The following is a 16,767-nucleotide window of genomic DNA, read 5'->3' on the forward strand; positions in this document are numbered from 1 at the left end:
AAATTAAATTAGATAAACGGCGAATAATATGGAAATAAAAACTACATTTACAAAAATCAGAACTATAATAACCACGTTCCAATGTTATTTTAGTATCACTGAGATGCTATTATAGTTTTAGTTATTTTAGTAAAATTAGTTTTTAAAATTTGTGTTGTTTTTATTAGTTTTTTTTAATATGTCTATATAGTTTTATTCATTTTTATTTCAATCTTAGTTGTAGTTATTTTAGTACATCAAGTTAAACTAAATAATGAGAAATGTTGCCTGAACAGCCAGCTTAAAATAAAATATATTCAAGGTTTATTTTAAAGTTTATTGTATCTTATTTTATTTCAAGTACAAATTTGAATGGTTTTAGTTAACTATAACCCTTCCCTGTTCATAGGTTGACATATGATAAAATGTTAGATGCCCAACAATGTAACACTAGCTCAACCAATGGCATAAGTTTGGGGGCGGAGCCAGATGCTGGCCAACCAGGAAGGAAACCTGTTTGAAAAGTAATTATTTTCGCACTTTGGTGACACTAGTGGTGCAGAAACGACCCACTCCAGCTTTAAGTCTGTGATGGATAGCAGCTGCCAGATAGCAGAATAAAAATAACCGTTCAATAGAATCTGTTTCAACATTAACTAGACATTATAAAATCTACACCAAATTACCTAGAATTTAATTTACCTTCACAGGGAGGCCATAATTTCTCTTGTGCCACAACATCTGATAATTCTTAAGTAATTCATCTCCGCTAGCCTATTTTTAATTAAACGCATTACTTAAGATGAAAAACAAGTCGTAGGACTGAACCTGAAACCACCGGCTTCTTTCCACACTCGAACCGATCCATCATCCCGGTCAGGGCTCTTTGATCAGCGCATATGTTGATCTGTCTTTTCGGCTATGGGGACCTAATGAAAACGGCGAGGCAGAACCGCAGGTGGACGATGCATCGGGAGCCTCGTGCGGCTGATGGTCCATTCATCATCCTTTTACACAACATCAGATTGAGCCCCTCATGCACACTGGATCTGTCAGGATGATGGAACAGGCACACAGCTCCAAGCAAACAGGACAGAAGCGCACAAACTCAATAAAACATAATTTTTTAGCTATTATTAACTTGATTCCTTTCTTTTCGACATAAAAGCGAGATTGATTTAATTTCAGCTGCTCTCGTAGGCAAATACACACCTTGAATTGTAATTGCACAGGGCGGTTTGAAAGATTGCTGGGTTTGTGCTTGGGTGAGGTTAGATGAGAAGCACAGCATCAGGCTACACACAGCAGCAAAATACAGGTTGTCGGTCCTGTTTGGAGTGCTAAATACAGGTATGTTCATAGACAGTTTGGTTATGAAAGAGAGTGACAACTACATTCTGTGCCCAAAGTGAAGCTTAAATTTTGAGGAATTAAAACCGTAATTTTGACAGCAAGCTGGGTTGATTTGTGCTGAACTTCAGTCAACTAGTTGCTGTCAGTCACATCTTTAACATATAAGCAAAGAATATGCATTATTATTTGCTGTCAATCACAAATATAAGATGTACACCAACCCGTTGATTAGTAAAAAATGCTATTCAAACTCAAATAGTCTTTCCTTTGTGCTTTTGTTTGCCATAGACAACAACAAAATGTACCTGAATAAATGTACTTTCCTACTGAATCTCATTTCTGCTGATGAATCTACAGTTTGCTATCTGAATAACTGTGATTAGATCAAAAGTAGTGCTGTCAAACGATTAATCGCGATTAATTGCATCCAAAATAAAAGTTTTTGTTTACATGATATATGTATGTGTACTGTGTTTATTATTATGTATATATAAATACACATACACACACATTCAGTATATATTTTTTAAATATCTACATGTATATACATTTATATATTTATATTATTATATTTTATATTATATATAAATATATTTAATATATAAACATACCATATTTTTCTTAAATATATACATGCATTAGTTTGTATTTATATATACATAATAAATATACACAGTACACACTCATATATTATGTAAACAAAAACTTTTATTTTGGATGCGATTAATCGCGATTAATCGTTCGACAGCACTAATAAAAAGATCATATACCGTAAAATAATGGCAATAAAAGTTGTTTTATTGAGTTGTCTTTATGGGCTGCATGCACTAACCTACAGCGTGAGCAGCGCAGTCTGATTCAAAAACAAATAAACCCATTCTTTTTAGACAACTAAACAGGGTTATTATAGTTACTATAACTAAATAGCAACTATAATAACTTAAAACTAAAAACTTAAAATTACTTAAATAACTAAGACTAAAGCTCCAAAAACATTTTTACTATTTGAAATAAAATAAACTTTAACTGAATTAAAATAAAACCTTTTATTTCAGCTAACTGCAAAGGAAACATTTCTCATTTTCATTTAATTCAAATAACTAAAATTAAAACTGAAATAAAAATGTATGAAAACTATATAGACATTAAAAACCTAATAAAAATGACAAAAACAACAATTACTAAAAATATATAATTAACAAAAATGGAAAAAATAAAAACTAATTCAAAATTTTAGTAAACTAGTATCACAATGCTATTGATGTACTAAAATAACTCAAATTAAACTGAAATAATGTATGAAAACTATATAGACAAATAAAAAAAACTAATAAAAATGACAACTCAATGCTACTAAAATGACATAATTTCATAGTAATCATTTCAAATCATAGTAATAATAAAAAATAAAAAAAACATTTATGGACCTTTTTCACATTTCTGGGTTTCTCAGCAGCGGAAATAGTCATAGTTGGGTTAACTTCGAGAGCAGCGAATGGGAGAGTACCACAAAAATATTTTTTGCATTTCCATTTGCTGAAATAGCAGAAGAAAAACTCCACGATAGTGTTTTCACGACTTTCAAAAAAGGAAAACAATTGAGAGAGACTGAAAATGGCAGTCAGAAGAGAGAACGATGTCAAATTTACCGTCGCTCCCATAGACGCTGTATTAGAAACACCCTCACATTTCACCCTCACAGAATTGGGAAAGGACCGTGAGCTAGGACTTGAACTTGGGTCGCCTAAAGCGCAACAGCGTTATATGTTGGTGTACTGCCCACGAAGTTATCGGCTCCGACATCATACCATTATTTTAACTTATATTTTATAATAAAATATTTTACTTTGAATAAACTACTACTTGTTTGTTAGTGTTTTAAACTATATGACCACAGAATTTATATGGTCAACCTCAAGGAGGTAATGAAAACTGTCAGAAAAAGGGGGTATCGTGCAGTCGTAGTGTGAGACAAAATAAAACAAAAGACAGAACTGAACCAAACCAAACCAAACCAAGTTTTTGGCCTGTGAGGATGAAATACAAATTAAATCCTTAAAAATGCAATTCAAAGCGCTTTGAGACATTTCCTGCAGTTACTGGTTGCTATAGTTACAGGTATTACAAGACAATTTAAGACTCACACCTGCTAATAAATACAGCTGTCAATCCCCAACACGGACTGGGTGAATGTAACCAATCATATGCTAAAAACAGGCTATGAAAGTCGAGGCAGTACTGTAATTACTTGGTCAAAAATGTCAGTTAGCTGATATTTCACGCATTTGGACTAACAGAACCAATGACATACATAAAAACACTTAGACAGGGTACTGATGTCTAAATGAACGCCTCAACGAGTAGTGCTTCAGATAAACAGTAGTACCAGAAGCTCAAATTAGCTGGTAGACTGAATCTATGGCGTTGTATTTCTCAGGTTTACGTCAGTTCCAGCCTGTTCACTCAGAAAATAAAGTGCAATCACACCGACAGGGCTTGACAATCTAACCTTGATTGAATTTCGCTGTCGCTCGCTCGCTCGCACTAAAACACACAAAGGACATAATTGTGAAACAACTATGTTCGCCACCCGTAATTTGCTAAAAATTACCGCCCTGCCTTTCATTCTGTCCTCACATTTGACATTTACAGATGAGGCAACAGTACAAGCTTGAGAAGAAAAATCAGGTGCAAATGTTGCATCAACAGAAGAAACGGTCTGTAAACCGTACACTGTCTGCAGCAGCGCGAATGCCTCAGGGAGGGCCGCTCCATTTTGGCTGTATTTTTCCACATGAATATTAGACTAGCCTGTCTGGTTCCGCTCCAAATCCTCTGTGACTATGTCTGACCTCAGACGACCATACGCCCTAAAGGGACTCATTCTGTACATCTACAACATCAGCGACACTTCAGGAAATAAAACTTACTGAATTGAATTGAAAATTGAATTGACATGTTTTCTATAATGATGAGGGTGTAAGAAATGGGTTTTGATGCTTCAAAGCGGTCCCGCTGAACACTTTTCACAAAGTACTTTTGGGTCGAACTGCGTTATCAACTTGAGTATCATGTTGAGTATCATACTGTACCTGCAAGTACTAGCGGCTGTTTACCACTATAACTAGGTAACATCTCAAGACGAGAAGAATCTAGCTTCACTGTTTTATTCACACTGGACTAGCCACCAAAACTTTACAAACAGACACAACAGCACCTGCAAGTGTTGCAGAGAATGTGAGCTGCTCTCCCAAGTCAATTTATTCAGAGTTATGGAAAGTGGTCACACTGTAAGTGTGACCAGGACATGCAAAGATGCACATTATATGTAATCAGTATAGGTACACTTCGCAATTTAGTATGGATTGTGTTTATTCCAACCACAAACCTTACTGATGTCATAATTCAATCTACCCATGAATTCAATCCACATATGCTAAGCTAATACACTGAGCAGTTAGCTTGCAAAACATAAGCTTAAATTCCAATTCACAACCAATGAATCACCAAGTTCTTTTAGTGAATCAAAAACATCCAATGGAAGCATTATAGTCTTATTCTTTAAAAAAATGACTCTTAAAGGGATAGTTCAATTTACTCACCCTCAAGCCATCCTAGGTGTATATGAATTCCTTCTGTCAGATGAATACAATCATAGTTATATTAACAAATGGGCCTGGCTCTTCCAAGCTTTATAATGACAGTGAATGGTAATTTAGATTTTGAAGCCCAAAAAAAGTGCATCCATCCATCATAAAAAGTGCTCCATACGGCTCCAGGGGGTTAATAAAGGCTACAGATTATGGTTCATAAAGTTTTAAATATGGTTGCTTTTCTTACACAAATGCATCGACTCACTTCAGAAGGCCTTTATTAACCCCCCAGAGCCATGTGGAGCACTTTTTATGATGAATGGATGCACTTTTTTGGGGATTCAAAATTTAAAAGGATGGCTTGAGGGTGAGTAAACCATGGGGTAATTTTCATTTTTGGGTGAACTATCCCTTTAAGAACAGGTTCTTTTAATGATTCAATGATTCAAAAAGACTTAGGAATTGCTGTTTGTATCAGTCAGATCAGTCAACAAAGCTATCCTTGCTTTCATTAAGGGCTGCAATAAATTATCAATAAAGCTGTTAATGAAAACAATCAACAATGAATTGAATTATTATCAGCATCTGTGCATGCACAGAAAACATATACTTTACAGTATACACACTTGTTACTTGTACTACGGACATGTAACTTCACAAATTATTTATTACTATTATAGCTACTATTATTGCATAAATGTGGCTTTTTATTCAAATAAACAGGACATAATCGATAGATCAATCAATTATCAAAACAATCATTAGTGATGGAATAATTTAAATACATACATAAACACACACATACACACACACTTAACATGTAAAATATATAATAAATGTTTCATAATGTAAATATTCCATTGTTAGTTGAAGCCGTTTAGTGATTTAGACACACACTATACATTAAATAAAAAAAATACACACACATACACACACACACACACTTAACATGTAAAATATATAATAAATGTTTCATAATGTAAATATTCCATTGTTAGTTGAAGCCGTTTAGTGATTTAGTGATACAATACTTTAAATTAATTACATACACGCAACTAATGATTGTTTCAATATACTGTAATAAAGGTTCTTTCAGCCAAAGTTATCAGTTTGGGGTTTTAAGGAGACTCAATTTAGTGAGTGGACTGAATCGTTCATGACACCGTTCACATGAGCCAAGCAGACTTGGGTGCGGTACACATTCACACCAACCGAACTCTGTCGACAAACAGATGCCAGTCCGCACCCTGAGAGAAAACAGCATTCTGGGCTTTGAAACCCAAAGCAGATCTAGGTGAGGTCGCTGAGATACTGAACTAGGATCATTCTGCTTGTACTTCAATCCCTTCTGCTATTTGCTCAGTGATATTAAGCCTGATCCAAACAATTCCCCTCCTTGTGAACAGGCCCACTGCACTTGGTGTGCTCAACCTCAAAACTCATTTCTCATAAAACGCCAGTTATCACGAAGACAATTTCACCAAAATAGACAGGTTGATTCACCCGAAATGGCTTTGTATACATCTACGGATCAACACACCCTGAATCAGAACAAACAACTCAATATACACGGCCCAGATCTGAGAGATTCTTGTTCCCAGCAACAAAGACGGACAGAATCTCAGCGATATGATAAACTATTTCAGGATCCGCACTGAGGCAGCAGCCAAAAAGCCAGAGGGCCGGCGTTTGCTGTTATGCAATCACCTGTGATGCACTGGTGGGCAGCAGGCACCAAGGATCCCAAAGCAATTTATAGCAACATAATGCAGCCATTTAAACTAAAGAGATTGTTTCTGGCAAAGCAGCGGCATCAGAGCCTTCTCCTCGAATAGACTTTTCATAAAGAGACAAGACAAGAGAGCTTTGTTTCTTTGTGCCGTCCCTGGACGTAAAGATCAAACAGCACAGAGAAAAAAGAGAGGACATTGATCACGGTTTGGGCACAAAAGCCCACTTTAACTTAAACATGTTCTGTTACTGAAAGATCTTTAGCTCTTAATGAAAGGCATTAATAGAGCCTACATGCCTGTTATTAACTACAGATGCAGGCTCTGTGTATCAGAGGGCACCTGCAGGGCTTTCTGGGAAGCGGTTTGGAAAGATGAATTGGGAATTAAACTTACTTAAACCTTTGTACATTTTGGCACTCCAAATATTAGAGTGATTTTTTTTACTACAGTAGTCTTTATTTGTCTTATGTTGGTCAGTGTGGCCCTCTGCAGATCACTATACTTTACTACAACATTAAAAAGTAATAGATAATGGCATATTCTTTGACAAAAATCGACCAGATTTCCTTGAGGTTTTCTGTGCATTTTAAAATCTGTGTTAATAAGCTGGATAAAAATCTGTGATTAGAATCACTTTTTACTAAGCTTTCCAAATACAAATATATGCTGTCGTTCAAAAGTTTGAGGTCAGAATTTTTTTTTAAGACATTAATATTTATTTTTTTCAACCAAGGATGCATTAAACTGATCAAAAGTGACAGTAAAAAACATTTATAGTGACAAAAAACACTTCTATTTCATATAAATGCTTTTGAACTTTCTATTCATCAGAAAATCCTGAAAATAAAATATTAAGCAGCACAACTTTCAATATTAATATTAAATACTAAAAATTTTAAAATATTAAGAAATGTGTCTTGAATGATTACTGAAGGATCGCATAACACTGAAAATAAACTAAAACAGAAAACAATTATTTTAAAGTGTAATAAGTTAAATTTTAACAATATTATTCTTTTTACTGTACATTTTATTTTTAAAAATATGCAGCCTTGGTTTAAAAAAAAAAAAAAAAAAAAAAAAAAAAAAAACTTACCAACTCCAAACTTTTTCATATTCAAGAACCAAAAGTATCTTCGTTGCAAATACATATTCCTTTAGAAATTTTAAAAATGACAAAAGAATTATATCTAGACGTTTATACATTTGAAAAGCTATTTGTTACACCATGGAACCCCCAAAAATAAACCAGTGAGGGCAAAAAAATTGACTTATAAGATGAAAAACATACATTTTCCTTTATTCATTCATTTACCAAAACCTTGTTTGTTGATTAAAAAAAAATCATGCAAACATTACAACAATAGAAATCCATTCAATAACATATTTGAATTAATATTTACGAACAAAATACTCTGAAAGAATCAATAAGGCTGAACATACCCTCAGGTGGTTCTTCACGCAGGTAAGGTGGAAGTTCTTCATTATTAGGGTCAGCAGGTGCTTCCTCGATCACCTCAGTCTCTGCACTCGGGCCCTTCAATTAACATAATTATACCGTTCACACTGTCAATAGTATACATAAATACACACGCTACAATGCAAACAATAACAGTCATTACTGTTATGCAGTACATTTTCATGTTCCCATCGAGTCTTAGCATTAATCGGATAAAATGTTAAACTCTGCATCTTAAAAATGTATATTTGTTTGAATAACAATTATTTTTACATTACATTTGTTATTTTTGAGTCAAATTGATAAACGAGGATAACATCATCTTGCAGGAAGTGACATCATTTTGGTGGGAAAACAGCAGCATAAGCACGAGTAAGTAGCAATGGATTTGATATTTCTGTGATGTTTTGTAGTATCCGTTGGATGTTTCCACTCTAAAACATCCCATCATGTATCAAATATCAAAATTCATTTCAAGTTGAACTAATGTGACACTGAGTCAAATTGATAAACGAGGATAACATCATCTTGCAGGAAGTTACATCATTTTGGTGGGAAAACAGCAGCATAAGCACGAGTAAGTAGCAATGGATTTGATATTTCTGTGATGTTTTGTAGTATCCGTTGGATGTTTCCACTCTAAAACATCCCATCATGTATCAAATATCAAAATTCATTTCAAGTTTAAACCCTCACGTAATTTAATTTGTCAATCCCTTACTAAACAACTGATTTTATTTGCATCTTGTCAGGCATTCTTGTCAAATCAAGCTGTAATTTTTGAAGTTAAGATGTTTGGGCTTCACCATGACACATTTCTGAAAGTCTGCTAAGCAAATTTACATGAATACATCCTGCAAACAAAACTTACTCCTTTCTGCAAAGTTATAGAGAGCAAAAGATACTGCATAGCAGGAATGACCTACAATAATAATCATCATCATCATCATCTCTTCCCTTTTACAGCCTCTGATACAGCTAAAATCATAAACTCTACGGCTGCAAAAATAAATAAAAGTAAAATTGCATAGCTTATACAGTGTATTTTGCACTATCATGCTGATGTAATATTATATCTAGGCATCGACTTAATGTCAGCTGCCCCGTTTAGGGTTTTATTACAGCCTATCTATGTATCAGAGCGAGATAACACAGCATCCATCCGACGTAACCGCATTTAATGGCACAGTATCAACAAGGTCCTTGTGTAAATATAAATATAAATATTCAACAGTTCGTGTCCGTGCAGAATCAGGTAAGAACAGGTTTGGCTTTATACTGTCACGCAAAACAAACCAAGTCCACTCACCTTCATTACTGAGGCTATTAATACAGCCGTGCTTTAGAAAGCGCGTCTCTGCACTTCAATAATGATGAACGCACAAGGCTATAGAATGGAAATAGCGTTTATACGAAATAAAATTCAGCGTTTGCTATGTTTTTCATGCGAATGTAAGCGGAAGTGACGTCGGGATGTTTACGGAATTTGGGGAGGCTGTTGCTCGATAGGGGGCGGCAGCGCGTTAATTATACTCACTGACGCTGACTGTTGAAGAACTGCAGTTACTACGGTATTTTGATATAATGCACGATAGTAAATGTTTCATTAGGGACTGAAACAACATTTTTATGTCTGATTTGTGCGATATAGTTGCATAGCTATTTGGCAATTTTTTGCGTGTTTCTCAAAATCAAACTTTAGGCCTGTTTGTATTTGCAATATTACAAAACTGAAAAAATGAAAACAGAGCAAGTAATATGGTGTTTACATGCATGTGAAAAATTGTAGAAGTTTTTATGGTTTAAGGCTTCATTTTGTGCAGTTTTGGAAGGTTTCTTTTGGAAAAAAAGATATATATTTTAGGGGGACACAATGTATGTTCAGACCATAGACTGTATAAACAGGTTCAGACCTAAATTAGTTTGTAAAAGATTAGTGTCACAATACACATTTTTGTTTTTTAATTTACTTTTTTGTTTTTATAAAAAAATGCATTGCCACAAATTAGCTACACCTTTTTTTTGTGTTTTATAAATATGTTTGCCTACAGTCCTGTGTTTTATGAGCATGTGGGATTGTGGTGATTCAGAGTGGAGGATTACACTGACATTAATGACAGCTGAGAAAAGGTAAGAAACCTTTTATGTCTCCACTGTCTGTCCTGACAAACTATTTCTTACATGCTGCTAAATAATATATCACCTCATCAAAAGAAGACTAGAGGTGAAACGGGGGTGGATTTAGGTTTTATTGGCCGGAAGTGAAATTGATGTGATTCTGCATTTAGGCCAGAGTTCACTGGTCAAGGCATTAAGCTTTGCTGTTAAAACGGTGTTCAGAAATGTTGTGGAAAGAGGGCATAAATGGACTTGACCTGTTTAGCAAATATTAAATTATAATGCTACTCTTACCATATGGCATATTTTTCCAGTCATTAAAAACTGTATTTTTCTGGTTTTGTTTTTCCCCCTTAATGCTACTATATTTGAAGTCTTTGTTGACCTAATTAACAAATAATAAATTGTAATGCCCTGATGACTTGTGTTCTACCCGCTTAAATGATAGAAGTACTTGTGCTGTCCAATCTATAAAGACTGTGTCTGTTCCCCGAATAGTGAGGTCAAAATATAAATTTAATGCAGGATCTAGAAAAAATCTTATCGTGATTAAACCAGAAAAATTTAAAATAAATGAACAAAAACAATTTTTAAAGTTTGAGCTCCTAAACATTAGATTACTCGCACTCAATGCAGTTATTGTAAATGAAATGATCACAGATAATAGCTTTGATGTACTCTGCTTGACTGAAAACTGGCTAAAACCAAATGATTATATTGGTCTAAATGAGTCTACTCCACCAAGCTACTGTTATAAGCATGAGCCCCGTCAGACTGGTCGTGGCGGCGGTGTTGCAACAATATATAGTGATATTCTCAATGTTACTCAGAAGACAGGATACAGGTTTAACTCATTCGAAATACTAATGCTTAATGTTACACTGTCAGATATGCAAAAGAAATCTATCGTATCTCTTGCTCTGGCTACTGTGTATAGACCACCAGGGCCATATACAGATTTCCTAAAAGAATTTGCAGATTTCCTCTCAGACCTATTGGTTACTGTTGATAAAGCGCTAATTGTCGGAAATTTTAACATTCACGTTGATAATACAAATGATGCATTAGGACTTGCGTTTACTGACCTAATAAACTCTTTTGGAGTCAAGCAAAACGTCACCGGGCCCACTCATCGTTTTAATCATACGCTAGATTTAATTATATCGCATGGAATTGATCTTACTGATATAGATATCGTACCTCAAAGTGATGATGTTACTGACCATTTCCTTGTATCGTGCATGCTGCGTATTCCGCTCCCCGTGCAACTGATACTCGACTGCCATTGGCTCATCTACGTTCCAGGGCAGGGGCTTACCGATAGGTCAAATTGAGAATGTTGGACCGCTGATCTAATTAACTATGACTCATGAATAAGGAATCATTTAGAGAGACTCAGACAAGTGGCTGAGAGGTGTTAGCTTGATTTTTTTTTTTTTTTAAATGTTGTGCCGCCATCTTGATATAGATGGGCGAATCTCACAAACAAAGGATGTTAAAACAGGTATGGGTATACAAAAACAAATTATGTAATGCAACAAAAATAATATGTGAAGTAAGTATTATTCAAGTGATAGTATTAATATAATATAATATGATTTTTTGTATTTGTTGTAATTTTATTTATTTATTGTCTGGCTTATATTTCACCTTTACACAATAAATTATATAAGTAAATTGTATAAAAAGGTATTTTTACACCATGATAGTATTTGTTGTACTTTATTTGATGCTAATTTATAATATATATATATATACTGTATATATATATATATATATATATATATAATATAAAATAATTTGGAGTATTTAACATTTATATACATGTACATATTATTTATATTATTTTAACAAGACCTCATCTCACTAATGGGGTCTAATTAATAAAAAGAGTTTGAGACATGACTCATCGTTCTCTAACTGTTAAGTTCATATTAGAGTTATCATTTATTAGATCATGAAGTTTCACCGTGATAATTCTGCATGTCAGATCAAAGAGCAAATGAGATTTACACCTTCTAAAAATACCAGTGTGTTCATAGTAAGACAACACGTTTCTAGTTGTAAGTGGATTACATCAGTTTACTTGCGAGGAGAATGCAGCACAGCACGTTCGCCTCAGTTATCGTGGCCATTTTCATGCAATCGACATTGTGAGTTTTAGACAAAGATGGGTCAAATTCAAAGCGATGAAGATAAGGAAGTGGAACTAGCAGACATCCAGCCTCTTTATACCAAATTCATGAGAGAGTGCCCAAGTGGAGCCCTGCATCTTCATGAATTCCGCAAGATCTTCGGAGTTCAGAGCACATCAGAAGATGAGGCTTTGTACATGGAAACCCTCTTCAGATCTTTTGACACAAACAGGGTAAGTGTAAGAGTTGAAAAGGTCAACTATTTTTACATAACTTATTTAAAAATGTTAAAATGCAAGTTTCTAATTTCCTTCAAAATTGAGTGCTGATTGCAAAGCAGCAATTTCTATGCATAATCTGTGATTATTTGCATGTGTGATCAGCTGGAAATCATTCGTGTCTATTTGCAGGATGATGTTATAGACTTTATGGAATTTGTAGCAGCTGTCCACCTGGTTCTGAGAGGAAAACTGGAGGACAGACTGAAATGGTCTTTTAAAGTCTACGACAGAAATGACAGTGGAAAGTTGGACAGACAAGAAGTCAAACGTGTTATAAAGGTAAGAGTGATCTTGAGTCTCACCATTCTTATTTTTTATTCCCTCTTCTGATGGGTTTCTCACTTTTTGCTTCTAGGTAATTTGCCAACTTAAGAAAAACCACATCCACATGACACCCAGCGCAGTTTGCGACAGGATATTCAAACTTTTGGATGAAAACAATGATGGTAAGTGCCTATTTTTCCTTTCTCAAATAAATAGTTAAAGACTAAAACAGGTAATATCTGGGGGTAAACAGCTATTATCATGCCAAATGTATGCAGACAACACATTCATAACAGCTTGATAAAAAAATTTATTTCGAGCCATAGGCTTTCACTTTTCTAGGAAGGCTTTCCACTAGATGTTGCATGTCTATTTAGGGATTTGCTTCTGTTGGAGGGCAACAGTGAGGTCAAGGGCTAATGTTGGTTGATGGGGTCTGGCTTACAGACAGCCTTCCAGTTCATCCCAAAGCTGTTTAGTGGGATTCTTGTCGGGGCTTTGTGAATGCTATTCAAGGTGTTCTACAGCAAACTCGGTATATTTCTTAAATTTCTTATACTGTCATTGTATACATTAAGATTTGTCATTACTGGAATTATTCAGTTTTGACCATATAATGTATCCAACAGCAAAGTGCAGAAGATGGGTTGACCATTTATATTGTTGCATATCAATCTTGTTATCTTCAACTATGAGTATACTTATATCCCATGGTTGGTTTTATTTGCTTACATTAAGGTCACATTAATTGGAAATAGTTCGATTTAATTATGAAAAAAAAAATTTTTATATATGTATGTGTGTATATATTTATATAAATTATTTAATAATAAATGAAAATCATTTCATAATAAATAATTTCATAATTAATTTGTGTGTGTGTGTATATATATAAATTACTAATGAAAAAATATTAAATGTTACATTTTTAAAAACGATGAATATTTAAACCGTGAATTAAGCTTAAACCATTTGCGTCAAATGATTTATGTAAACAAAGCATGACTATCCAACCGTTGTGATGTCATTTCCACCAAAGATACAGTATCATTTCCTTCAAAAAATTATCATTTCTATTATTTTGATCATTTTAAAACATAGCAAGGAGTTTGAAAATATTATTTAAACTAGCAAAAATAAGACATCTGCTATTTTATTCCATAAATGTTTAATATGTCATTTCCATCACAGAAAACACACAATAAATCATTTGAGATGTGGTGGAAACTGGAAATTATATTTGTTGCATTAGAAAAATGTATGAAATCTCCTGAAATTTATGTAGATATTAGATACTCTTTTGGACACTGATAGACAAAGTAAATAAACCTATGGGTGTGTCAAAAGGTTATTTACTTTCTAAAAATCCACAGGACCAAATCGATAAGTAAACAGCCTTATATAATAATCCCATGTGTGGCAGCCTAAATATATGTAGGCTTAGACTGTTGCTAAATTAAGCCTGTCGGTGGTCAGAGAGAGAGAGAGAGAGAGAGAGAGAGAGAGAGGGGTGGGGTTGATGTAGGAATTCATTAAAGACTCTTCCTCTTCATTTACAGGTCAAATATCCCTGTCAGAGTTCATGGAAGGGGCACAAAAAGATGCCTGGATTATGGACCTCTTAAAACTGGACACTAATGCACGGGGCTGGTTCAGGGAAAACTGGGGGAAAAAAACATGAGTTTTCAATAAGGTCAAGGCCCATGGGGCAAAACCTGCGTGACCTTTTACAATCCTTCAAATGTTGGGGGCTGCAAACGGGAGAGACCTGGTATGGAGGTCAGAAAATATTTGCCTTCTGTCACGAGCAAGTACGTGCCTCATCATACACTGAGCACTTGATGTTCAACCAGTCTGCACATGTAACAGCGGCTCACATTTTCTTCTTGGTGTGGTGCTGATGCTGATATGTAATTACCCAAAAATGACATTAAATGCATGAATCATATGTTTATAGAGGGAACTGTAATTATGATCTGCAGTCAGCTTTACTATTTTGTATCCTTTGTATGTAAGAAGCATTTTTAAAAAGTATTTATTTCATAATAATTGTAAAAAAAAAATTTTAAATAAATATTACATAAATTAATATATTTATCAAAATGAATATTTATATATTATTTATTTGTCTTTACAGTATTATTACAGTGGTGATTATTTTATACCATAAAATATACGGTGTGTCTATATTATTTATTTATGTTCATACATCTGTAATTTTACTATTTAAACCAATTCATTTTTATGTAAGAAACAATGTTTTTTCACAATTATGCTATAATCAGATTATATTCATATATTCATATTTATTATAATAATTTTATTATCATAATTTATAATTAAATAAAACAATAAAATATAATACAAACTGATTATAACATAATACAGTATACAAATTAATATTAATATTAAAATTAATTATTATATGAAATTATTACAGTGGCGAAAATTTCATATACAATGTGTGTACTTTATTTGTTTGTTTGCCTGTTTAACTAATAACTTACAACTTTTAATGCCTATGGAAGATTCTTCCTTTTTTGTGTGTGTGTTTTTTTTAAAATATTTATTATATCTTAAGTGTGCTGTGTGTTTTTCAATGTAAAATGCTTTCTCCTATTCCAGTTGTACATCCCAATGTGCAGCGTATAAACAATATGCAAATAAGTGTTGTCCAATTCTGTGATATTTTAAACAATAAGCGCTTTTACATGCAGGATCTTACACCGATTATTCCCGACAGCATGTAAGCTCATGTAGACGCCTTAAACTGTTCTTTTATCAGGTAAATGTCATAAACTGCATGCTTATTCGATGTGCAAATGTCTTGTGCGTATTTTGAGCGGCTCAACATTTCGCAATAATGCTCATCTTTTTGAGTGGAACAAAATGCTTGAATGCCACAGCTTATTATGCAGTGTTGTTGTAGAATCTATGTGCACGAATAAGAGCTGTAATCAAACGATTCCACAGGAAACCCAGCCTGGAGCCAGAAGCACATTTATAATTCATGTCTGTATGAGTTCACATATGCCAAGTTTACAGGACATGTGACACACAGGCCACTCATGCATGTGCATGCATCATTGTACAGAAATAAACGTATTTTTCTATGATTTATTGACCTGAATTGGAAGACAGATTTACTCCAGCATGGTGCCTCCCAGTATGTGATGTGTTCACAGATGGTGCTTAGCAATGAACTATTTTTAACGGTGACATAATTCAAACAATGTTTTTTTTTACCCTTAAGCCTAAATGGAGCTCATCCTTTGGCCGAACCACAATTAACCCCTATAAATCATCTAGATAGGGCCTTTTAGAGACTGCATTCCTCAAATTAATTTGTAATTCATTTACTTTTACTTTTACTTACACGATTTCTCTGTGATGAACAGTTAACACACTTAACATGGTGAGTATTTATCTGTCTGTCAGTCAGTCTGTGTCTGTCTGTCTGTCTGTCTGTCTGAGGACTATCAATTTTTTTCAGGCCCTATTTTGTATCAATTTCATTTTTTTTTTTTATCATATAATTTCATACATATATAAATTAGTTACGTTGCATATTACATTGAGTTACTCTTAATTAATATCTACTACAGGAAATTAATTTTTTTAATTTCAGAGGTGTTTGTTGAAACAAACAGTGTTTGTTGCTGTTTCTAAAATAAATATAATTTTAATGAAGGTGAACTTTTGACCTGTAAATGATTTTGTGGTTCTGCATATTTAAGATGTGGGTTATTGTCCTTATGTAAAGATATTGCATATTGTAATGACCTAAAGATGGATACAGAAAACATGCCCCAACACCTCAGTGCTCTGGCTGTGTTTTGTCCTATTTTTCCA

General features: G+C 33.9%; 2 protein-coding genes across 2 annotated transcripts in view; one reads left to right on the forward strand and one right to left on the reverse strand.

The window, feature by feature from the left end:
• Nucleotides 1–9,600, reverse strand: part of LOC107714083 (transmembrane protein 263-B-like) — a 34,634-nt gene extending 25,034 nt beyond the window's left edge. Inside the window, exons 1-2 of the mRNA XM_016519788.1 lie at nucleotides 9,427–9,600; nucleotides 8,102–8,195 (exon numbers count right to left, since the gene is read on the reverse strand). Coding sequence (XP_016375274.1) covers nucleotides 8,102–8,195; nucleotides 9,427–9,432 — 100 coding nt within the window. The 5' untranslated portion in view covers nucleotides 9,433–9,600. The remainder of the gene's footprint in view (nucleotides 1–8,101; nucleotides 8,196–9,426) is intronic.
• A 2,696-nt stretch (nucleotides 9,601–12,296) lies between these two features.
• LOC107714026 (guanylyl cyclase-activating protein 2-like) lies at nucleotides 12,297–14,896 on the forward strand. The gene is made up of 4 exons (XM_016519712.1): nucleotides 12,297–12,603; nucleotides 12,781–12,930; nucleotides 13,007–13,097; nucleotides 14,475–14,896. Exons 1-4 carry the CDS (start codon nucleotides 12,406–12,408, stop codon nucleotides 14,594–14,596), a joined length of 561 nt encoding a protein of 186 aa, XP_016375198.1. The 5' UTR covers nucleotides 12,297–12,405; the 3' UTR covers nucleotides 14,597–14,896.
• Nucleotides 14,897–16,767: the final 1,871 nt, after the last annotated feature.

The sequence above is a fragment of the Sinocyclocheilus rhinocerous genome, unplaced genomic scaffold (assembly GCF_001515625.1).
Source record: "Sinocyclocheilus rhinocerous isolate Xijiao unplaced genomic scaffold, SAMN03320098_v1.1 scaffold568, whole genome shotgun sequence".
Lineage (NCBI taxonomy): Eukaryota > Metazoa > Chordata > Actinopteri > Cypriniformes > Cyprinidae > Sinocyclocheilus > Sinocyclocheilus rhinocerous.

What these genes read in the sequence shown, in the direction of transcription:
- LOC107714026 (XM_016519712.1), top strand. Translation starts at nt 12,406, where the DNA reads ATGGGTCAAATTCAAAGCGATGAAGATAAGGAAGTGGAACTAGCAGAC. An exon ending in GATCTTTTGACACAAACAGG is followed by an intron (nt 12,604 to 12,780) that starts GTAAGTGTAAGA and finishes GTCTATTTGCAG; the next exon opens with GATGATGTTATAGACTTTAT. An exon ending in TTTGGATGAAAACAATGATG is followed by an intron (nt 13,098 to 14,474) that starts GTAAGTGCCTAT and finishes CTTCATTTACAG; the next exon opens with GTCAAATATCCCTGTCAGAG.